At 43.8% G+C, this 23638-nt stretch overlaps 3 protein-coding genes across 8 annotated transcripts in view; 1 reads left to right on the top strand and 2 right to left on the bottom strand.

The window, feature by feature from the left end:
* Positions 1-2445: 2445 nt before the first annotated feature.
* On the bottom strand, positions 2446-6842 carry LOC117764964 (5-aminolevulinate synthase, nonspecific, mitochondrial-like). 2 transcript variants are annotated; one of them, XM_034591146.1, is made up of 11 exons: positions 6615-6842; positions 5454-5647; positions 5160-5333; positions 4931-5050; positions 4616-4835; positions 4348-4532; positions 4054-4233; positions 3631-3795; positions 3266-3534; positions 3010-3172; positions 2446-2715 (listed from the first exon to the last, which is right to left on the bottom strand). In XM_034591146.1, the coding sequence occupies exons 1-11, from the start codon at positions 6809-6811 to the stop codon at positions 2555-2557; spliced, it is 2028 nt and encodes a 675-aa protein (XP_034447037.1). In that variant the 5' UTR covers positions 6812-6842; the 3' UTR covers positions 2446-2554. The 2 variants fall into 2 exon arrangements, with proteins under 2 accessions (XP_034447037.1, XP_034447038.1); XM_034591147.1 differs by lacking the exon at positions 6615-6842 and adding an exon at positions 5893-6164.
* Positions 6843-7314: 472 nt separating this feature from the next.
* Positions 7315-13714, bottom strand: spo11 (SPO11 initiator of meiotic double stranded breaks). 4 transcript variants are annotated; one of them, XM_034590373.1, is made up of 13 exons: positions 13554-13714; positions 12691-12804; positions 11849-11937; positions 11416-11482; positions 11189-11297; positions 10808-10894; positions 10387-10423; positions 10163-10272; positions 9937-10036; positions 9530-9567; positions 9056-9132; positions 8527-8638; positions 7315-7972 (listed from the first exon to the last, which is right to left on the bottom strand). In XM_034590373.1, the coding sequence occupies exons 1-13, from the start codon at positions 13667-13669 to the stop codon at positions 7853-7855; spliced, it is 1176 nt and encodes a 391-aa protein (XP_034446264.1). In that variant the 5' UTR covers positions 13670-13714; the 3' UTR covers positions 7315-7852. The 4 variants fall into 4 exon arrangements, with proteins under 4 accessions (XP_034446264.1, XP_034446261.1, XP_034446262.1 ...); XM_034590370.1 differs by having other exon boundaries at positions 9056-9198; XM_034590371.1 differs by having other exon boundaries at positions 11189-11318.
* Positions 13715-20425: 6711 nt separating this feature from the next.
* bmp7b (bone morphogenetic protein 7b) overlaps positions 20426-23638 on the top strand; it is a 22782-nt gene continuing 19569 nt past the window's right edge. For both annotated transcript variants that reach the window (XM_034590954.1, XM_034590955.1), the window contains exon 1: positions 20426-21097. In XM_034590954.1, the coding sequence (XP_034446845.1) occupies positions 20698-21097 (400 nt within the window). In that variant the 5' untranslated portion in view covers positions 20426-20697. The remainder of the gene's footprint in view (positions 21098-23638) is intronic.

Here is a 23638-nt window from a genome sequence, read left to right on the forward strand (position 1 = left end):
ATCTGCAAAGGACAGTGATGGATGAGGGACATGATGGGTGACAACACACAAAGGAGCATTTCCTCCCAACACCACCTATCTGGAATATTGTAGAACCTGTTAATGAATCACACTCAAGGAGCCACAAGGAGCTGTAGTGTTCGGACCCTCCTGTATAACGAATGTCTCAATATTCAAAATCCCCTAAATAAACACAACATGGAGGAAGAGTGTTAAAAATACAGAACATCCCAGCTTGATATTCTGAGTTTGCTGGAGCTGCAGCTGGATGACAGTGGCGGTCACCTGACTGCTCCACTTCCACCAACACTTTACATGTTACGTAATGTGCTCAAAACACGAGCTCATGCTACTTCTGTCAGAGGGAAGAGTGGGCAGGTCTCTGGTTTTGCAGAATCCCAGGTACTTGCGTGCTGCTTCGAGGGCTTTCACGCATATCCGGAGGGGGGGGGCAAACACTCTCCTGTCATGTGCAGATGTACGGAGGGAAGCATTCAGAGATGAGACACATGGGAGGGGAGCTTCCTCTCCATTCATGTTTCTATGCGTGTGGGAGTAAAGAGATTTTTTTTAATTGAGCAAATCTTCTTTAAAAATGACAATGATAGGCCACTAGGATAGAAATACCGACTCAATAAAGATGTTGACACTATCTTACATGAACAACTACTTGTAATAACCAGGTTGCTGCGTCATTGGCAGATAAATCTGATAGTTCAGTTGATTTAAAATGCTCCTCTGCTCCACTGTCACGTGCTCTGAGGCACATGGACGTGTGTTTGCTGCATTTTATTACAACCACAGTGATCTCCCGTGTTATCTGGATAGGAAACTCAATATCCTGTCCTGTGCTGATACCATCTAGTGGTTCATGGCGAGCGCTGCTGCACCAGCTATGAGTCATCTGCACAGGGAGGAGGCGTGTGACGTCACTGGCCCACAGTCGCAAACGGGAGAACCAGGACGCCGCCCTGTGGCCAAACCAGGGAATGTCATCACATGCATTTCATGTAGGGATGAGAGATTGGATTCCATAAATCTGTCTTCAAGCTGCTTAAACATGAACAGCACTACTTGATGCATCTGTATTTCTTTCTAAATCAACAGGTTTTTCAATCAGAACACGAATAAGGACACTATACTGCAGCAATACAGTGAATTTTATAGTAAATCTATTCATTAAGGTTTGACGTGTAATGTGTAAGACTGCAGGACAGGAATCCTACAGCACCGTACACCTAAGGCACATATATCACTTTCTAACGGAATTTGGGGACAAGTCTGCAGAGAGATGCAATTTCACATTCCACAACAGGTCATGACAGATTATCTTTTTTTTGCCAGGAGCACTGCATGGTTCACACATACAGCATGTGCATGGATGCCGTCATAAGTGTATATGGATAAAACTACGAGACAAATATAGCGGTGCATATACTATACTCACGGTAATTTGCAATTTCCTTGTGTCATGTAAAGTGAAATATTCAGATAGATTATTCAGATTTGATTAACCCACCTGAAACATTATATATATATATTTTGTAAGATGTTTAATGGGAGTATATGTATTTCAGTCAGACAGTAGAATAGGTTAGTGTTTGGCGTCTAGGCTCCGACTTAATCACTCCCCCCAATATAATAACATAGATATGATGGGAGTGATGAGCAAATACTTGTTGCCCCCCCGGGGTGGTGGAGGGGTTGAAGCAACTGGCAGCAATACTGACGTAGCCGCTGGGCAAGCAAAGGGATTGATGGGAAATTTTCCTCTGCTTAAAGAGACGGCCTATTAAGGTGGGTGTGTATTATAGATGATTTTGGAGAGTGGGGTATGTCACGTGGTGTACGTCACATGATTGGAGCAGCGCAGCTCGAGTTGGCTGCCTGAACTAGCTCGCACCATTTACATATATATGCATAGATATAGATACGACAGGATATGACGAAAGCTTTACTGCCCCATGAGATTTTTCTCTCATTAAGAAAATATGATAAAAACACAATTTACAGTAAGAATCCATGATTGGCTCTGCTACACATACAATTCAACAACCAATAGGAGATAGAAAATGTTGTTTAACCTTCAACCTGCTTTGAAATTTAGTTGAAATGTTGTTTACTTTCTCAACAGAAGTATCTTAAATCCAAATTACTGATACTGAAACTATACATGTGACAGGGATTACAAATATATTGATGATAAGCCATCGGTGATTATTTTCTGTTCACTGCTGAGTGACCTTCAAGTTGATTCGTAAATGCCACATGTGATACAGGAGTGTCCCATAAGGATGTATTATTAACCTTTATGAAGGTAGTTGTTTCATTTTAACTCACAATAAAGAAATGTTAATATAAGTGAAAACCACAAAATACAGTAAAAATAGATTTATGTATAAAACACAGTCAACGTTTAAAAATGAAAACAAAAGAGTAAATTAAAACTTTACCCGCAAATTTTTATTGGTCACAGAACATTATATATGTGGTGATGTATTTAATTTAAATAAAAATAAATAGCTTGAATAGAACTAGGATTTAGAGTTTTACATCAGGCCACAGCTGATATCATGTGACTGAGGCCTGTGAAGTAGGACTTCTCCCTCTCGCTCATCAGCTCGAAGTGAAGAGGCTGCTGGCAGAAGTTACACTCGGCTGACGGGTGCGGCCTCAGCTCCATTCCCACCTCGGTCCACGTCTTCGCCAGCTGCTCTGTGGAGACCAAGCACAGAACAAACAGGTGAGGATTACAAACGTAGAAGTATATCTAAAAAACAGTCAAAGTTCTAATAGTCGTATTCAGAACACTGGGTTTTAAAACCTGCAGAGACTTTAACTCACTTCCTCCAAATAAATATTTCACATTGTGCACACGTATAAAACAAAGACAATTCGAACGGACAAAACATCCTTAGAATTGGCAATTTATGCATTGTTTGTCTAATGCATAAAAAAACTGAATTTTTGGATATACAGGATTAAAGAAAATAACGATGGTGGGCATACCAACAAAGTAGTACATCATCTGTGGGGTGTGGTGCGGTGTGGGGGCGATGCGCAGCAGCTCCTCTCCTTTAGCCACCGTGGGGTAGTTGATTGCCTGCACGTAGATGTTGTAGCGAGACATCATGATGTCACAGATCTCAGTGTTCTTCTCTGCATCTGCAACCTACCAAACAGAATAAACTTTCTTTTTAGCAAAGTGTACTTCAAAATGTATGAATTTTCACAGATGGTTGGATTGATTTCTCTCTTTTTTTACCCGGACGGGGATGATGTGGCTTGGACAGTGGACGACCGGAAGGCCAGAGTCCATCAGCATCTGTCGGAGCAGCTTGACGCTCCTCTGGTGTTTCCTCCTGAGCACCTGGCCTTCTTCACTTTTCAGGATCTTGATGGATTCCCTCGCCCCTGCGAGCAGCATGGGAGGCAGGGAAGTGGTGAAGATGAAGCCCGCAGCGTAGGAGCGTACCGCGTCCACCAGAGAGCTGGTGCTGGAGATATAACCCCCCATGCAGCCGAATGCTTTGCCTGGAAACGAAAACCCATAGCAGGTCAGAGAAGCGTGTATGTGACTGACAAGATTGTTATGAAGTGTTTCCTATCGTCAGAGAGGCTTTCACCTACTGAGGGTACCAGAGATGATGTCCATCTTGTGCATGACTCTGTCTCTGTCCCCGATCCCTCCTCCTCTGGGCCCATACAAGCCCACGGCGTGAACTTCATCCACGAAGGTCAGAGCACCGTACTTATGGGCAATGTCACACATCTCTTCAAGTGGGCACACGGCCCCTGTGAAGAGCACACAGTCCATTACACTATGTTTATTTTCATGACGTGACATTAATCTCTATGTATGAAATGTAGGGATGTGATGTTTGCTTTGTAAGAGGCTTTTTTCTGTTAACTTTGGAAAATCTTCATTTACTTGTCAGTAAATCACTTAAAACTGAATGAGGCCACAAAGTCCTCTATGTCCCCGATTTCCTTTTGAAGCATAAGAATACATCAAATAGGTCTGACACTTCAGTGGCTGAGCTGTGGCCTCACCGTCCATCGAGTGCACCGTCTCAAAGGCAACAATCTTTGGAGTTGAGTCATCAGACTTCTCGAGCAGCTCCTGCAAGTGGCTGACGTCATTGTGACGGAACACAAACTTCTTGACCCCACTGTTTCTTATACCCTGGATCATTGAGGCATGGTTGCCTGCGTCAGAGTAGATTTCACAACCTACAGGAGAAAACAAAGGAAAATATTAACCCTCAAGTGCCTCCTATACATTTCCGTCTAAATCAAATATAACATTTTCCACATTATGATATCTCAAAGCTGTATATAAGGCACCTGGTAGCATTTTTGCCAGAGTAAACAACGTGGAGTCATTGGCTACAAAGCAGGAGGTGAACAGCAGCGCGGCGTCCTTGTGGTGCAGGTCAGCCAGCTCCTGTTCAAGCTCCACGTGGAATTTACTCGTCCCTGAAATGTTTCGTGTGCCTCCTGCACCAGCACCGTGCTTCTGAACAGTCTCACTTCAAGGAGAAAACATTTGAAAGAGTTTACTTTCACATTTCGCGACACAAATCAGTTAAAGAGGATCCGCTTGCCTACTCACACAATAGCCTGGGTGACTGTGGGGTGACGGCTCATGCCGAGGTAGTCGTTGCTGCACCACACAGACACATCTCTCTTTGCATGAAAAGACTGCGAGTAGTCGTCTGCCATCGGGAATGAGGAGGCGCGTCTGTTCACCGTCTTGAAAACCCTGTACGTGTGATCCGTCTTCTTGCTTTCAATCTTCTTTTCAAAAAACCTGTCATACTGGAATGTGACCGCTGATGGGGGAAAACGGGAGGGTTCATAAGATTCACAAAAACAACTCGTACATTCTGTGAACTGTCGCCCAGTGGGAAGAAGATGACTTTCTCACCTTCAGGCAGATTATCCTTCAACAGGTGGGATGCTGGTTTAAAGAGACTTTTCGGTGCCTCCGTGTTGGACTTGTCGGCTTCGATGAGATCCACAACCGATAAATCCACGTTTATTTTCCCTGATCAAGAAACATGCTGTTAATAATCTTGCTATACACTTTCATGATTTACACAAACAACTGACTGCATGGGTATCCAATTCGAGGTGTGGCTGTTGTGACTGGTTACCTGTGCAGAAGTAGTGCATCTGCTGGACGTCCTCCTGCAGCTCGATCCTCGCCTCCCTGACGACCCTGTTGCTCTTCTGCTCCATCTCTGCGGCCAGGAAAGGGCATTTGGAGCCTACAGCCTGGCCAGCAGGTGGCGTGGTGTGTCCTGGGAGCAACGCTTCATGCTTCTGATCTACAGAATACAGGAGAACATTTTTTAAAGTATAATAAAATTAGATCCTGTGCATTAATTGTATTGGTCAAACAGTTATAGATATATATATGGTGCATTCATTCTTTTATCACAACTGACCGTCATTTGTTGAAGTGGGTTTGGACACAGAGGCCGAAGAGGACAGAGCTCTGGACGCCAGGTCCATCATCACGGGGCACTTTTGGGCATAGTTCACCAGCGATGACTTCCCAGCCAGCTGCAGGAAGACACTGGGCACGGTGGTCAGGAAAGGGCACCGGCGGATCACTGCGTCCATTTGAGACACCCGAGACCTAAAGGAGAAGGAGAATAGGAGAATTATTAAAACATGTATAACAACAGTTTTCCTGTGAATTGTCAAGGCAAGAAGAATGGACACTGGTTATATTCTATACAGTTCAGATACTTGAATACAGCTCCTACCAACGTTTGACTGGTTAGCATCTCAGATACTTTCCACTAAACCTGATCCTCTTAAAAAAAAATTTCTATCTTTCTCTTCCTCTCTCTCTCTCAGTTGCCACCGGTTCCATTTTACCTGAACACATCCCAGTCCACCTTGATGTAACAGATCATGAAGGTCTTGCGAAACATGACTGACTCCACACTAATCTATGACCGGTGAGAGACCAGAGAAGATGTTATGTTAAATGCCCAGGAGGCTCCTCTTCCTTCAGTCTGCTCTGCAGTCAGCTGTCCTTGACAAGCTGGAAAAAAGGGAAAGGGGGAGGCCTCCCCTCTGAAGGAGTGGTCTCACTAGTGCCACTGTCTTACCTAAGACATAGGAGAGGAGGAGGAGGAAGAGGAGGAGGAGGAGGTGTCTGGCTGCTTGTGATGAAACACAAGTCATGAACTGAGAAAACTGAGCCCACCTGAGCACATATATTACAAAGCAGGGACTGGGTCTCTGTAGAAGATCATCTAAGTCAAATTTAATTGTACGTGTTATATTATACACTCTCATACTGTGCTGTCAAAGCTACCAGATACTAACTGACCTTGGCCCAAAAAATAATAAAAAAACTATGTTGAAAATGTTATTATATTAAATACCTGTTAACATATTTTTCCAGCTGCTCATAACTTCTTGTTGTCTGAGTTTTTTTTTTTAGCCAACACTGATACTAGAACATCTGAAGGTTGACAGATTCAAAGTGACACCATAACATCTATAAATTGATCTTCATCAAATCTGCTGAAGATGAGGATGAACCACGTGACATGCAAACACCGTTACATTCACTTCTTATGTGAACTAACCTGAGTGTTGATGATATGAACTGAAGCTGCTCAGTCTGTCTGTGTCTCTCTCTTTTCTTCTTCTTCTTCTTCTTCTTCTCTCCTTGTTGGGAAAAGTCCAGACGGTGAAATGACAGCACTTCGGTCACTGCGGTGACGTTGCAGGAGTATGTTGCACAAGCTCTAAGCCACGCCCACCGGCTGTCATACAATAACATTACCAAAGATCGTCTCGTCCAACAGGAAGCACTCCGCGTGTATACGCAACACACATGGTCTGATGCGACTGAAGACACAACAGCTACGTTTAGCTCGAATTACTTTTCTATATATATGTAAATAAAGTTATTCATCCCTTTAGTCCACGAGACTCTGTTTACAATGTCAACACGAGTGAAACCAGGGGTGCAGTATTTACTCAGGGTCAGTAGTTGAGATACTTTGCCTTTTCATGCTACTTCTGGTCCAAAACAATCCAAAAAGAAAAACATTGTGCTTATTGACAATTGTTTGAAAGCAGGTTTTACACTTGTTATGATGATAAAGTAAGTAAATATGGAAAATTAATAAACTAGAAACTGTTTCATAAAAAGACACAACACATCAAATAAAATGGTGATATAAACATTGAAAGCAGCTGTTTTTCCCTTAAGCATAAGACCTGGAATAACTGAAATCTGCTCATCACGAGACAATTAATACTCTCACAAAACATTTTACCCACTTTTTTATTCCCAACTGTGTCTGTGATGATTTACAACAAGAGATTTTTACCTCTTCCTTCCCTGACAACATTTAATCCATTGTTTCAACCTGCTGAAGAACTGATAATATACAGACCAGCAGCTATAATTTGTTATACATTCATTAATACAAAGCCACACAGATGTCACAGTTCCACATCAAGAAATCCTTCCCCTCATCTGCTCACTTGTAGACTTTGCACCTGTATGCACTGTGTTGGTCAGTAGTTGAAAAGCATGAACAACAATGATGAAACATGTGTTCGTCCAAATAACTTGGGAAAGTCCAACAAGAACATAAAGACCAAAACCATACTCTGACTTATTAACATGTTTACAGGGGTTTTAATGAAACGATAAAATAAACAAACACACTCATTGATAAATATTCAAACATTACTGTCAAACAAACACGGATTAATATTCATTGTTGTTCTGAAAAGGTTGGATCTTTCTCTAGTACTCCAACCTGCTTCAGCACTTCCCCTTCTCCTCCACTAGATGTCAGCATTGCCCTCATATCCAGCCTCCGTAACGCAGCTTGTTGGGCAGGTAGATGCTGGTGAGGAAATCAGGAGCTATGGTTGCCAGGGACTGTATTTCAGCCTTGACCTTAGTCTGTTGCATCAGTTCCATCTACAACAAGAGCAAACACGCCGTTTTACAGGGCGGGCAAGAGGAAACCGTGCAAACAAGCATAAATCATCAGCCTCCCAAACAGAGTGGCTATTCTGTGTCCTCGGTACCCGAGAGCTAAGAGTCCTCTCACACACATTCCTCTGCTGTGTGTCACACAAGCAAATGTTAGAACTGTGTAAACTACCAGCAGGAACTGTTTTTTCTTTTGAAAATGGAGCAGGAAGCTTTATACTAACTTTTCATCAACTAGGTCAAAAGGTGAGTGTGGTAGAGGAGGGCTGGGCAAAGTTAACAATCACACCATTATTCTCTTTCCACGTCTACAGTCCCATTGTAAAGGTTCAAACATATGATAATCCAAATAAATCAGATTTTCAGATGTGCTCCAGAGGGAAAATCTAAAAAAGTGACAAAGGAAAACAATTTTGCTGAAACTTTCAATCTTGTAACTGAGGCTCCACTGAAATCTACATGTTTGAGTTACTTCCCCTCATCACACACACTATCAAGCTCTCACACGCAAATTCCTGTGCACTTTTCTCCTCTCTCACCTCTCTTTGCCAGTCGGGCTGGCTGCTCAAGTACGGCCTTTTAAGAAGACTACTGAGTTTGCTTTCATCTCTCTCGGTGAGTGGGATCAGGGCATCCTCGGGAACCTGCAACCTGAAGAATGAAATGTTGACTTTACTACACATGACCAAATTCATTTCCTGAAAGTGACAGCGGGCAGAGTGCAGCACTGTTGATGGATGTTGTTCCTACAGTACGTTTCCTCTCATTTTCAATGGACTCTCATTGAGGAGTTATTATATATACATATATGTTTAGTGGGAAACATAAGAGGAAGAACTGTACAGACGGCAATTAAATGTATGTCAAAAAGCCCTTTTGGCCTAAATTTGTACAAGGGGACATATACTTAAAACTCAATATACTCTCAGATGCAGTTGCTTAAAAGGAAAAAAAAAAGTGAGGGCGACGGCAACAGAAACCAAAACAAACAATCTAAATGTCCCCAGAATATAATCCCAATTAGAGGCAGGAGGAGGAAGTAGGAAGTAGCGAATGTTGAGTCCAAACCTCTGGAGGTCAGAGGGGAGGAGGCCTAGCCACATAACGCTGGGGACGGTCAGACTGTGGGCCTCAAACGACATGGCCTGTGGAAAAACCCATGCACACACAAACACAAACACACACACCCCAGTCACATACAGTGACACAACATGCACACACACTCACAGTATATCTCCAATAAGCACACACATAATCAGCAACGTACCCCGGTAACGTAGTTATACCCAGCACATGTTCACAATGAAGGAAATGAACACGGGGGTGATTACACAAACATCACAGAGATCAACAAAGACACTGCCACACAATCACTTAACATTTTCACCTCATTCCACGTCACTTTAAATATTCTGAGATGGATGATTGGTGCATTTTTCCACTTAAATGGGGGCATAATTACACATTGCTAACAGAGAGACACTGAACAGGCCACATCGGATAATGTACAGTACAGGAATAACCGGCATTGGCAGGACTCACCACTGATCCGTACTTGTAGATACACATGATTTCAATGCCTGGGAAAATGAGAGGCAGAGGGAGAGACAGAGACACGCTGCAATCACCAACATACCAGAGCAATTATCCTCTAAGATGTGTAACGGAGCTTAGAACAAAGTAAAGCATTACATGTGTGTCTCGCCATGCAATGGAAAGAGGGTTAGAGGTATTGAGACTGATGGAAACAGAGTCATCCCACCTGGACAAGATCACGCCAGTGGAAATAATAGCCAGACGAGGCAATATGACAGGTGCTAACATCTGCTGGCCTAGTGGGACATGCAACCCTACTGTGTGTGTGTGGAGATGAAAAGAAAGTCAAGTGTTGTTAAACGTGTGGAAATATGTGAAGTATGTGTGAGAGGTAAAACTGGTTTGATGAGTACCGTGAGGGTCAGCATCCACCAAAGCAAAGGTGGGGATGTGCAATGTGTCCCAAAGCTTCCTCACCATCAACCTGCTGTTCACATCTGGCACACCTTTACCCTGACGCACAAACAACACATCTAGTATGTTCACAGAACATCTTGGAGAAAACAAAAACCCCAACACTAGAATTAATGTCATATTTACAAAAGTCCCCAAAATATTGTGAGAACGAAGGAAACTAACTGTGATTATGATGCAGGGACGGAGCTTTGCGCAGAAGTCGTCATCCAGGAGTCTCTGGAAAGTTGCATCCTTCTCAACTATGAGGACAAATTTTGCAGATGATACAATATCTGAACCCAGTCAAGGAAAACAGACCCTGCAATACAGACATGCCCAGGAGTATCTATGAATGACAAGAGGTGAAACTTTTAAAAGTCTTCTCATAAGCCCGTTGTAAAGGATACTTCTAATCCCAGCAATGTTTGATGAAACTGCAACAGCCTAAAACAAAACAGACATCAAAATTGGTTCAACAAGTAAAAGCTGTCTGTCATTCAAATGTGCTGCTGTCTAATGCCCTGGTGCTGCTGCTTTGGAGTTGTTGACACCTCATGGTGCCGCAGAACAACGTTTCCATATTTGTATCACATATTCTCCCAGCACACGCGACACGAACACACATTTCTATCGACTGTGGTGGTTGGTAATTTGGTGCCATGACTGTATTACAGACTGTTTGCATACATCAAGTTTTGAAGACTGAATAAATGTGTTGCAAATGTTTTATAAAGTAGGAAATGTTTTCAATACGTTTAAAAGCAAACTATTGAGATGAGAGAATATGAAAAGTCAGTGGGTCTGTTGGTGTCTGTTGATCGGACTTACAGCAGAGCTTGAGTGGCAGTCAATCCTTGTGCCGTCCTCCTCCATGTAACGCAGATCACCTGCGATTAATCCCTTGGACGTGGCCAACTGGTGACGTTAAATAAATGTGTGCTCATGTAAACCCATCTATAGTATTACACATACATCTGAAACTAACTCTTTGAATTCAACTTTAAATAAATCAATCAATTCCACAGGTGTTTCCTGAGATATGAAGCAGAACTACCCGATTACATAATTGTGGGAGCTGAACTAATAATACCACAACATATCAACATGAAGTTAAACTTAGAGTTTTTTAAGTCTGGGGTGTGTTTTCTGCCAAAGTCCCATTATATGTAAACTGTATCTCACATTAACTCCGGTTCTGTGCCCACTCACCACATGAAGAGATCTGCGAGGAACCTTCAGCATGCAGGAGATATCATCTACAATACTGTCGACAGTTGTCTGTGAAACAAACAGCTGTGTATTGTTGTAATAGATGTCTCTGTGGAAACAGTTGGTAAATCTTTATGGAAAACACATTTACCAATAACCAAGAAGAAAACTGTAAATGATGTGAATTTTATTTGGCTTTTATGATCAATTAAAGTAAAATGAATAACCTTTTCGTGGCGTAGGAGTTGCTCTGCACAAGTTTGTAGATGACAGAGAGAATCTTGAGAATTTGTGCTTTAAAAACAGAGAAACACAAAATTAACTTTCTTTTAGACATTCAACACAATACTCGCCATCACTGGTTTTATATAAAAGGTCTGGAGTGAAAATAACACAACACATTCTGTTCTTAATTAGGCCATGCGTGTGGTAAACCGATCCTTAAAAGCCTCTTTCAACATGCTCTGTCAATTTTTCACCTTAAACCAATCTGACTTTTACTGCCGTTTTTCACAATGAATACGAAACCAAGGCCACGTGTAGTACAATAAAACTTTACTTGTCTTTTGACTGAATGGAATGTCGGTTGTCAACAACAGCAAAGTCCCATTTGAAGCAAAATGAGAAACGAAACAGAGTGAGGTGTGAGCGTCTCCTCACCAAATTTAGTGACAGACGAAGGACAGTCGCTCCTAATGGTGCTGACGGAACTTCCTGAAGTCATTTGAAGCCCCACGGCACTGTGAAAACTTAAGTGGGAGGTGATGAAAAAAAAGCATGGAAGTTTAAGTGGAAAAGAAAGGAAGAAAGAGAGGCCATTGAAGAACTCTGCACATGCTGCGTGAGCAACATTTACTTTTACAGCTTTGAAAACCTGCTCCCACCTGTAAGCCATCTATAATTCCCCACACCCTGAGGGCTACCTATGAGAAGCCCTCCCCGTACTTCACCGTCCTGATTTGTCTGTGAAAACGTCTGTGGGATTCTGACATTTGAAAGGGCTAAGCCAGAATGTGCTTTAAGCTGCCGCAAAGTTTGATCCAAACAAGACCAGGCAGTCCGCTTTGTTCAGAGCGTAAGGTCTCCGCAGCCTCATCACATTAAAGCCTCTCGTGGTTGTGTGTGTAGACCAGTCCTTTTCAATGCCTTATCACTCTGTCATCTTTTGAGCTCAGGAAGTTATTTCAACTTCAAAGTTGCAAGTTTTAAGTTTTGGGATGCCAAAGCAGTGTGCTTAAAACACGCCTTGTACAAATTCAGACGGCGCTCAAGTATGTATATTCTTGAAGTAAATTAAGCAGTACTTGGGTGGCCTGACCTCCCACAATACGACCTATGTAGGTAAATGTTTATTTATTTCTTTTCACAACATGAATTGCTTGTGTTTATCTTTTAAAGGTCAGACAGCTGACACGGATCCCGCAGATCTGCTGTGTAGAATGAAGTGTTGAAGATGGGGGAGGATAACTTGTCACGCTGGGGCATGCTTTAGATCAAGGTACCTGACGTTAGCCCAGCTGGATCTGTTGGGCAGTGCCAGGAAAGGAGCCTCTTCTTTGGAAAGACTGGTCACTATTCCTAGGATGATGTTTTCAATACGGGCCAAAATTTCCCTGCTGGAAATAAAGATACAATGAGGATGAGACTATAAATGACAATAGTGCAGGTGTTGGTTAAATAAGTTAAATAAAAGCACCAGACTTTGATTTCTGCTGTGAATAGTGATAATTATTGTGAAAATAGCTAAAAATGAAGCAGGACAATTCTACCTCAGCAATATTGATAGATATCATTATTATTAAAAAAATCTGAGAATCTCAATAACCCGAGCAAGCAAGGAACTTTCAATATTTTCACGAAGCAGTCATGTTAATTGATTATTTTACAACTTTACCTGACATTCAATATGATGAAATATGATATGAATTGATGCCCTCACACCGTAACTTAATTGTTCTCCTTATTTTAATCATCACTTTCCTAAATGTGTTTGGATTACATAGATTTTTTTGTATACTCATAATTTATTCAAGATTTGTAAGACACAAACCAATTTTTTTTATTTTGCCCCGATCTGACAGTTTTTAGCATGTAAGGTTAGCATATCAGGCTTATTAGTGCATCATGTACAGCTAGCTTACTAGCCGTAGTTGGTAACATGTAATGAAGCTGATATAATATAGTGACTGAAAAGTTTGTCAAATTCCAGGTTAGCTAGCTTTACTGAGCACTGTTTCACTGGTTACATGTGTCTTCACTGTTGTTTTGTGACAGGGCAGCTAACAAGCTAGCAGGCTAACTTCAAGCTAGTCGGACGTCACTTCCTGTAGCAGGTGGAGCAGGTGAATGGTGGATGTGAACTTACTGGCTGATTTCCTCCTGCCCGCGCTGTCTGTCCGTCACGACCTCGACACCGTTCAGCAGCTCAGCTCGGAGTTTGTCGATTTCAGTGAAACCTTCTGCTGCCCAGGAAGCCATCATGTTGTGTGTTAGCCGTTAGCTTGGGTGTTGTTTAGCTATTTGATGTTCCCGCCCAAAAATTTCATTAGTCACCTGACTCAGCCCTGACTGTTTGATTGGCCCACTTCTGGTCGGAAGACGTTCACTGTATTTACACAGTAAGAAAATATTCATGCTACTATATATATACATAAGTATTTTTCTTAATTGGATTCAAGTTGGAAAATGGAGATAACTCCAGTTTCCGCCTCATACATGAGGAGGTATAGTTAGTTGAGTTCTTTAATACTTAAGTATTTGCTGTATTTTTATTTCAGCATTTACTTTATCTGCTACTTAAAGGGATAGTTCACCCAAAATGAGGATGGAGGGGTGGGTGAAGTGTTTGAGTCCACAAAACACGTCAGTAGTTTCAGGGGTAAAAAGCTTAGCAGCCAAATCCAATACAGTTGATGTAAAAGGCACAAAACCTTTATTAAAGAAAATAGGGTTCCTTGTTAAACAGTAACAAGACCTCATGTTTTATATTATCCCAAAAGGATCAAGAAATCCTACCAGTAACTAGCTTGAAAGACAGAACAGAGGCTCTGATCAAGAACAGATACTAAGCTCCAGATCCGTAGACGCAGGGGTCGACCACAGCCGACTGGATTCAAGGTGCAGGCTGTGCAAAGAGGCCCCAGAGGCCCCAGAGGCAGTGCAGCCACATAGGAACAGAAGAGTTTTTTAATGTGATGACACACACACGCCACTACCGCTCCACGTGGGGTCAGGAAGAGATTTGAATACTGTAATCTTTAACAACACACAGATAGCACACTAGAGGGTGTAAGATGCAAGCTGGGGTGGGGGTGTACACAGGGGTATAACCGAGTGACTGGGGTAATGAAGAATATCTGGGCTGAGTAGCGGTCTCTGAGTCAAATTGGACACAAAAGTGGTTGAAAACAACAGAGCTAAGATCCTGACCTGCGGGACCTTTAAATTCCAGACTGCTGGATAACCAACCAGACAAAGTGATGGTTGATAAGGAGCAGAAGCAGACAGCTGTGATAGATGGGGCATTACCAGCTGAAAATAACCTCAGAGAGAAGAGAAGAGTCTTTTCAGAATTGAGAAGTGTTGGATGAATGGGGAAAAGATGTGGAATGTGATGACCAAAGTGGCCGCCGTGAAAATGGGAGCATCAGGGCATGTGACCCCCCCAAAACTGTGAGATTGGCTCCAGCAGAATCCAGGTTTATTATATATTTGATATTTCTGTCCAGAAGAGTGCAGTCCTAAGATTAGCTAAAACACAGTGCAGCACCCTCGAACCCACAGGTGTCTCATAAAGGATGTGTTCTCGATGAATCAGTGTTATTAGATTAAATCTCCCCCAGGCAGCACACAGACACAGGCATTCTGCACAATGAATACTTTTAATTTTAATGCTAATTTTAGATTTTGACTGTAGGGCTTTTACTTGTGCTGTCTCTTGCTGCTCATACTTAAAGAACATACCATTTCTGCCAACAGTCAGTCAATGAAATTAAGCCACATCCTGATAAAACAAGTTCTTCTTATTCTTGTGGTCTACCTTTTCCTTTAATGTGATAAATCTTCTCCTCTCTTTATTAAGTGTTCAGGTTGCCACAGTTGAGAAAGCAGTTAGCAGACTAACCCACAGGAAGCAGTGATGTCCTGACATGCACAGAATTACTGCAAGAAGCTACCTGTTTTCTTCTTTAAGCTAAAGGTTACTGCACATTTGCAAGCCGTGTTCATTAATAACATCCAGGACCGTGTGCGGGGCCACTTAGCACCTCATTTGTGTAAGGAGGTATAGGCCTATGCTGGTGGAGTTCAGAAAAATCCCCATTAGCACCTTCTGTGGCACTCAGTTAAGAGACCCCTTTATGTGAGCTTGCTGCTACTTGTCCAAAGGTGTGTCCACTGTATGTGTGTGTTTCTGGCTGTGTGTGCTGTTTTCACAATGGTGGGTGGGGAGTAATTGGCTGTGGATAGAGTCCCAGAGAAACCAAACATATATTGTATCTGTCAGCCATGTGGAAGTGGTTTTTAAATATAACGTTGATGATAGCTGCGTGTAACGATAATGTGTTTCACTCCGCTCCGTGAGACGCTACAAATGTTTGTTCTTTCTTCAGCGGTTCAGTTTACTCAAACAGACAGTTATATCTCATTAGGTCTGCTCCAAGCTCCAAACGCTAAAATAACATTAAATAAATACAATGCCCTGAGGACATCCCGCATGAAGCTGCATCAACAACCTTTCAAAACCTGTTCCTGTCTCCTCTTTGCATCATCTTGTAGTCACTTTACTGTTAAAACAGAGACATGCTCAGATTCTACAACTATTAGGTCATCAAGAGTCCCCACCTTTCAGAAATGCTGGCAGGCATGCTGTGTGTGTTTGCGGAGGCATTGCAGTCTTTCTTTTTCACAGTGCGAAGGCCTGGTCGGAGTGTGTGGGAGCCAGGATCTAAAGAGAAGAGGTCCGTGCCCCTGACCTGACCCTGAATATTTCCTAATGTGCAGCGTTGCCAAAGGTCCCCCTTTCTCCTGAGTGGCTTTGGCAAGCTGCTTCCGTTGTTATAGCTCTTAATTTCTGAGTAATTGCTATCTCTAAGTGATGAGTGACGACCCCTCACCCAAACTGAAAAAAATCTAACATGTGGAAGACTGCAAGTTGTGGGGGTCCTTTTTTCTAATGTTCCAGACCCCTGCTGTTCTTTTGGCCCAGAGGAGATTTGTGTCGAGTGTGAGGCCCTAACCTGAGGAGACAGAGTGCAACGAGTCATGTGCTTGTCTCGGGATGAGTGTTTGTGCTGGGCAGTAGGGGGGAAGTAGGGGCTGCAGGGTCAGAGGAAAGAGGTGAGGGGGGGGGGGGGCACCCGCTGCAGGTGAGGGGGATTAGCTGCAGCTAGAGGCCCAAAGAAACTAAATACAGATCTGTCAACCTAATCCTCACAAATAGAAAACAGAGCTGCCCTCCCTTCACAATCCGCATAGTTCAGCACATCCACCTCCTGTTCCTCTCCCCCCTCTTCTACCTCGGGCTCTCCAGCTCCTCTGTTTCTCATCAGCTTTTGGCCTGAGCCAGTCTGGCTATGCAGCCTCCTCTCTAATGGCTCCTCCGACCAGCATGAGTCTGGGCTGACTGATCACCCAGGGTCCTCTCTGATTGACAGGCCAATACAGCATTACGGAGTGATGAGAGCAAGAGTCAAGGGGGCAAGGCCTCTTGCTGCACAGACAAGAATCTAAATGGGACCTCTGGCTGGAGCTGCACGGACCTTTATCAGGCCCTCACACCTCAGTAATGGATGCTGATAAGTGTGTGGCTGGGTGAGGAGACCAGCTCAGTGTCAATCCCGGACTTTCTGCCGACGACACAAGTGACAGAGTGCCTGAGTGATAACATCCTGCAATGGATAAGCCATACTAAGCTGGGAATTATGGGAAGCTTAACTAAAACAGAATCTCTGACTGTCACTGACACCAACTATAACTGATGGCACTGGCTGGACTGTTGAGAGCTATGAATCAGATCCAAGCTACTCCGGTGTTCCCGAGTGCCATATCCGGCTGCAGACAGACGTGGGAGTGATAGCACACACCGGATATGAGTGAAAGTAGGTACTGAGTGATAGCAAGCTGCAGAATTTCAAGAAAGATAATAAATATGTGTGTTCTAGCAGGAAATATCTCTTTTCAGCATCCACTGCTGTCATGAAACTTGTTATACCAAACAAATAATGTTGGAATTGATTATGGGACCGAGATTGTGTTACAGCTGCCAGCTCCTCTGTTTGGCTCCAAAATCTCCTTATTTTTTTGTATTAAAGGAATAGATCTAAGTCAGTGATATGTCTGGCAAAACATTTGGAGCTCTTTGAATGTCAATCTGTTAAGTTTAGTTTTCTAAAATTGATGTGAGGTGTAACCTTTCAAAATGAGAATGCGAAACTAAATGGATTCGATAAGGTATTCGAAAGCACTTGGATTCAATCATTCGGTGCTGGTTGCAGATTTTTCAAAATGCTATCAAATCCAAAACCTATGTGGGACATACAAAGTGAACCATTTCAAAGCTGTTTCATAAAACCAACCCCCTCTCTTTCTTCTGCCTGTCCCGCAGCTGTGTTTCATATGTCCATGAGGCCCCTGGAAGTGTGAGACACCAGAAGGGGAACATTTGCAATAGCTCAGCTCCACCTGGTTAGGCTGTTTTAACAGGCCGCTGGTTTGTGCAGTGCACACAGTGGGGTAACGGCAAAAAACGTAGACGAGGGCGGACAGGACAGACAGGCGCAGACGGGGGGGGGGGGGGGGGGGCCGGGGAAAAAATGTGCCTCCACCCTCTCCTGTCCTTGTAGCACGACCCCACACTGCTTCATTTGAGGGTCAGTTTACCCTGAAGAAAAGTTTTACTGTATTGTATGTTGCTCTGCTCAGTCAGACCCCCTCACCCCTGCTCCTCCTCCAAACCTCATCGGCGTCCTTGCATCCACGGGCCTTCAAACGACTGCTGCCTGCTGCTCTGTGAGGCAACACATGAAATAAATATTAATCTGACCTCTGACCGCGTGAGCTGCTAAATAGAGATATCCAGGCAGACGGAAAAGAGCGCAAATGCTTCGAGGAAGAGAAAGAGAGAAAAGCAACATCATGTGCGAAGTTGCGGGGGTGTGAAAGACTATGCAGGGATTTTCACTCCACTGCTGTGTGGTCCCCTCTGGAGCTTAGGATCATGCTCCAACCTGTTGGAGTGCAGTGTATTTGCACAGATTGGCGGAAGTTGGAAGCAGTTGATCATAAATAAGACATTTTAAGAAGCTGTTCCCCTCATGGAATAATTTGATAGCTGTATGTATAGTGGTCCTGTTGGGGAAAAAGTGTCAACTCTCTTTTAAAGTTTTATTCATTGCTTGAATGTAATGGTACAGTAATTAACCTGTTGTTTTTATAGAACCTTGAGAAAATATTGAGTTAATTGTGAGATAACTGCGAGATTTTCCGACTATTATTTCCACAGTTTGTTCTCCATGTGTGTGTCTTTGACAGAAGGTTCAAAGACTATTTGTCCTGCTTTTCTGCTTTCGCTCTCCTTGTCAAAGGCCCCTCAGTGCAGCTCACCCAGCCTGGCCTCAGCCTGTGCCCACTGTTTACTGTGACTGTCACTAGGCCCATGGAGGCAAAAACAAAGGGGGGTCTGTTCCTATTGTCCTGCCCAGGATCGTCCGCTCGTCTCTGGGCACAAACTGAGCTGAAGGTTGGGGGTTGTTGGAGGACCACCGGGGGGTTTTACCTCACCAACCTTAAAGCACGGGCAAGAGAGCAACAACATGAGACAATGAGAGAAAGGGGCTAGAAAGTGAGAGAGAGAGGAAGATGTATAGTTAGAGCTAAAACCAAGAGCCTTTCAAGTCCCTTGTCGGAAACTGCTGTAATGTAAACACCTGCGGCCATTAGCTGATTCTATCTGAGGCACCGGATAGAAATGTTTATATGTTACAGGCTACTACTGAAAGGCCATTGAAAAGCAAATAGAGGATTAGATATACAGAATGAGTAGTGGCAGCCCATGGGAGCTTTCAGGCTTTAAGCCATGTTGAACTGTCATTGGAAAAAGAGTAGTGGAACGCCTTTGAAGACAAGAACAACCACATTAAATGGGCAGGAAGGTGAGCTAAGTGTAGAATACCCCAAGACATTCTCTGCCTCTTTTCCTCCCCTCCTCTGTTTGCAATCATAGCTCAAGCCGTCTGGCAGCCGCTCTCGCTGTGCCATTGAAGTCTAATTTTACTGTCATAAAAATCACCTGGCAAGCTGTAGCCCTAAAACACATCAACCGACCAGAGCTTTTACAACACCACTCTCTGTGTAGTGAAAAAGTTTTAGGAGGTCTGTCGGGCTAAAGCGGCCGTTGGTGCAGGGACCATCTGAGATCCCTCCGTCTCTGTCAGTGAGAGCGGAGCTGTACAAGAGGGTCAGGAGCGTTCCATTAAAGTGTGGTGTTTAAGAGGTGCTGGGGCCAGGGGGGCAGATGGAGGGATGGAGCAGCTGCCAAACATCTGCACCCCTCCTTCGCATGTCTGTGCTCCGCCTGTGCACCGCCGCCTTTGTCACAAACTTCCTGCTCCAGCGGTGGGGATAAAAAGCTTGGATGTCTGCAAAAATGCAGCATGAAATGGCAGTTGTGCGGCTGTTATGCTGCCTCTCTGACATCAAAGGTCAACTGACTTATAGCGCTCACGACCACATGACCCAAGGCGTTCAGATGGCGCACCTGCAGATTTGACAGCATTGCAACCTCTCCCTTGAAGTTTTTCACTCGCACGGGCAAACAATTATTCTGTGAAAATTATTTTCCATATGCAAACCAACTCTGAAAAGGCCTATTGTCACTGCACATCTGCCGTCGTTGAATCCACTCAGGAACTCGGAATTGTGGGAAAGGAAAAGACAAAAGGTGCAACTGACAAAATGTGCTTTTTAATAAACTGAAGTATGATGATACAAATTTCAGAACAATCCTTTTTCTATTTGCACATGTTGCCTCAAGCCTTTCTACAACTGATAACAAAGGAAGAGTTAGTTCTCCATTAGACAGGCACCTCTCTCTCTCTCTCTCTCTCTCTCTCTCTCTCTCTCTCTCTCTCTCTCTCTCTCTCTCTCTCTCTACTACCCCCCCCCCCCCCCCCTCTCTCTCTCTCTCTCCCCTGCTCCTCCCATCCTCACAGCGCCTCCTCTACGGAACGTGTTCGTGTCTCTCCCGGTGAAGCAGCCTCCTCTCTGCAGTTGCAGGCTGCACCACAGGCTGGATGAGGATAAAAGTCCACGCGAACACAATCTGCCCAGAGAGCCAATCAATAAAGAGGTCTCGGGGTTAGGTTGATGGTTCTTTCGGGAGTACTTCCCTCAACATGAGGGTCCGTAACTGACTTTGGATATTGAACACAGGCTACCTGTTGCTAAAAGTTCAATATCCATTTCCCAGAGTTTCGGCGAGCAGAGCTGGGCGCAATTACGCACAAGTACCAATGGCACCGATTTGGGACAGACGGGCTCCCGCGTTGCTCTTGGTGTGGAGCTACTGCGTCCTGGCGGATACCGCCTTTACGAACTTTACTCTGGACAACGAGTTCCACTCCAGCTTCATCCACCGTCGGCTGAAGAGCCAGGAGCGCAGAGAGATGCAGCGGGAGATCCTGTCGATCCTGGGGCTGCCGCACCGGCCGCGACCCCACCTCCACGGAAAGCACAACGCCGCCCCGATGTTTATGTTGGACCTGTACAACGCCATGTCCACAGAGGGGGACGAGGACAGATACTCATACCCCTACAAGCCCGTCTTCACCACCCAGGGGCCCCCGATAGCCAGCCTGCAAGACAACAACTTCTTAAACGATGCAGACATGGTGATGAGCTTTGTCAATTTAGGTAGGCTCCTTGTTCTTTCCCTGTTTGTGTGACCAGAAACTAAAACACTTGCAGCACTCAATGCAGCAAAAAGCCCCTGGAGGATAAAGAGACACGTTTAATTATGTCAACAATTAAGGCCACTGAAGTGAATATTGCGCACTCATTGTCAGTCCAGTCATTTCAGTTCTTCTAGAAGTACTACATTTGCACATGTTATGATTAGATAATTAGTTTTGATAGCCTCAAATACACACGAAGTCCCCAAACATTAAGTATAGTTTAGTGTTTTAAAGTTTCTGAAGCTGTTGACAAATTATCACCTAAATGTTTTTTATCATTCACCACAAGGGAGGATGAAAGTATTGCCCTGTACTTGTTCCATCTCTTCCTGGTTTTTCAGACCCTCACCATGAGCAGTGTGTCCAGAGTGAAAGTATCACTCCGGTGACCTTTTAACTTGTTACACCACATGTATTTTTTCTGATGCTGCACCTGCATGCACACACAGGACAACAGCACAATAACCATGTTTACATGCAGCTACTTTTACGTCAAGACACAGTTATTCAGCTAATACCAAGGAGTGTCACATTCCAGCCTCCCTCTCTGTCAAACAGCTGTGCACTGCAGCCAGTTAATGTTCAGGTACTGGGTCTGCGTATGACAGACCAGCCGGGCAGTTAATAGGTCAACCACGTGTTATCTAAAGAATGAGTAAGTCAACATCAGAATGGGTTCAAAGTGCACTGGCTGCTCCCTTCTCTCCGATCTGGAGACGTGCCTGTAGACAGAGCACCAAATAATGATGATCTGAGTTTAGTTGAGTCAGTTTTGGTCATTCAAGGAGTAGTTATGTCGTATGATGCACTTCACACCGATAGAATAATTTAGTTTTTTTAATTGTTGGCTGTCAAATGTTGTTCTGTGCCCCTTTGTGTGTATCTAATCAGCATGTTTATCGAATGTGAGCTGTCTTGGTCTATTTTACAGCCGCCGGCAACACTCAGTGGTTATCAAGGGTAAATAATCAATAATAACATTAGCAGGTGGTGTCAGGTTCACAGATACATATACACACTATTATAAATATATTTTTGCTCAACAAATTATTCAGTCCCAGCAAATGCTCCAGATGAGTAGATACTTTTCCTCTGCCCAAAACGACTGATGCAGTATTATGACATTCTCCGCAGGCATATGTGCTATTTAAATGTGTGCAAACCAACCGAGTCTTGGTGAATTTTCGCAAGGACTCGGGAGTTTAAATTCAATCCTGGAAAGATCATTGTTGGAGCGTCTTGGCAAGAGAGAGGGAGGTGACACTGGTTCCTCCAATGCACTGTGTAATTACTGTGGGAGCTGCTGCATTGTGACTATTTTTGACAGGCTGTGACACAGATGGATTTGACCGCAGAGACTCGCAAAAGTCAAGGGCCTCGCAAAGTCAAGGGCCAGGGCTGCAGTGAGCCGACAAGAAGGAAGGGAGCTTTTGAGAGAGAGAGGAAGGGATCCGGGGGTCCACTGCTTTTGCAAGGACGACACTCAAAGCAAAGTAAAACAAAGATAGGTCACGTCAGTTGTAGAGAATCTTTAACAAATTAGTGTTATCCATATATGAAGCAGGTGTGTGTCATTGCGTGTGAGCTATCTGCCATGTGTCGCATCTCTCAGCAGAGTTCATTGTCAGGTCACCCCCTTCGCCCCCGAGTCTTATGTGATACCATCAAACTTACATCCAGGCAGCTTAATTTAAAACAGCAGATATATGCTGTTTCATTACCCTTCACATGAGAGGGAGATGGACTCAGAGATTTCCATGACGGGATTCACCATTTCCTCTCCAAATCCCTTCCTCTCAACGTATTGCTCATTGTGGTTTTGTTTTGTTATTGCAGCACTGGTTTGTAATTTTATTTAGATGATTCGTTCTACTTTTGATTTCTATTTACGTCATCGAGCTAAAGTCCAGAGCTACCCATCTAGTTAGAAGTGCAAACAGAACATATCTCAGTGTTATTAGCCACTTAATTATCTTAGTAATGATATGATCTAAAAATGTTATTAGCCCTTTTTCCTTGTTGTCACATTGTGTGTGTGTGTGTGAGTGCTGCAGACTCCAGTGCAGCCAGTCAGGGTGGGTGTGGGCTTTGGGACAGACCCCAGGCCAGGGACGTCCTCTCGCTGAGTCACTCCAGTTTAAAAGGCCAGCTGTGTAAATGGCTTACAGCATCGGTCATAATTTACACCGTTACACACAACACAGGTCACACAGGCACTGGGCGTGTGCTGGACATGTTATGATCATACCCCAACAAATCTGTCTGTCTTCTATTCATCTATCTATCCTTCTATCTATCCTTATCCATCTGTCTCTTTCTCTATCTATCTCTAGCCACAGTTATTTAATTGAATCCCAGTGGTCTCTGCCAGCAATAACCCTGAGCCACCAGGAATTAAGTCATTTCCTCCTTAACAAACCACAGCTTCCAGGGCTTTTGGCCTCTGTGTTGGCCTTTGCCGAGCTACAGTTCAGTTAAGCTTCTCCCTCAGACACCAGCC

The sequence above is a fragment of the Hippoglossus hippoglossus genome, chromosome 7 (genome assembly GCF_009819705.1).
Source record: "Hippoglossus hippoglossus isolate fHipHip1 chromosome 7, fHipHip1.pri, whole genome shotgun sequence".
In the NCBI taxonomy this organism is placed as follows: Eukaryota; Metazoa; Chordata; class Actinopteri; order Pleuronectiformes; family Pleuronectidae; genus Hippoglossus; species Hippoglossus hippoglossus.

Bases quoted from the DNA above. Each gene is read 5' to 3' on its own strand.
- LOC117764964 (XM_034591146.1), bottom strand. From the start codon at position 6,811: ATGTTATTGTATGACAGCCGGTGGGCGTGGCTTAGAGCTTGTGCAACA. The intron at 5,051-5,159 runs GTAACCAGTCAC...TTTCTTGATCAG, and splicing joins GATGCACTACTTCTGCACAG to GGAAAATAAACGTGGATTTA. The intron at 3,173-3,265 runs GTAAAAAAAGAG...TCTGTTTGGTAG, and splicing joins GCCACATCATCCCCGTCCGG to GTTGCAGATGCAGAGAAGAA.
- spo11 (XM_034590369.1), bottom strand. From the start codon at position 13,669: ATGATGGCTTCCTGGGCAGCAGAAGGTTTCACTGAAATCGACAAACTC. The intron at 10,424-10,807 runs GTAAGTCCGATC...GTTTTGTTTTAG, and splicing joins ACTGCCACTCAAGCTCTGCT to GCTGTTGCAGTTTCATCAAA. The intron at 9,199-9,529 runs GTGAGTCCTGCC...GTGTGTGTGCAT, and splicing joins TCTACAAGTACGGATCAGTG to GTTGTGTCACTGTATGTGAC.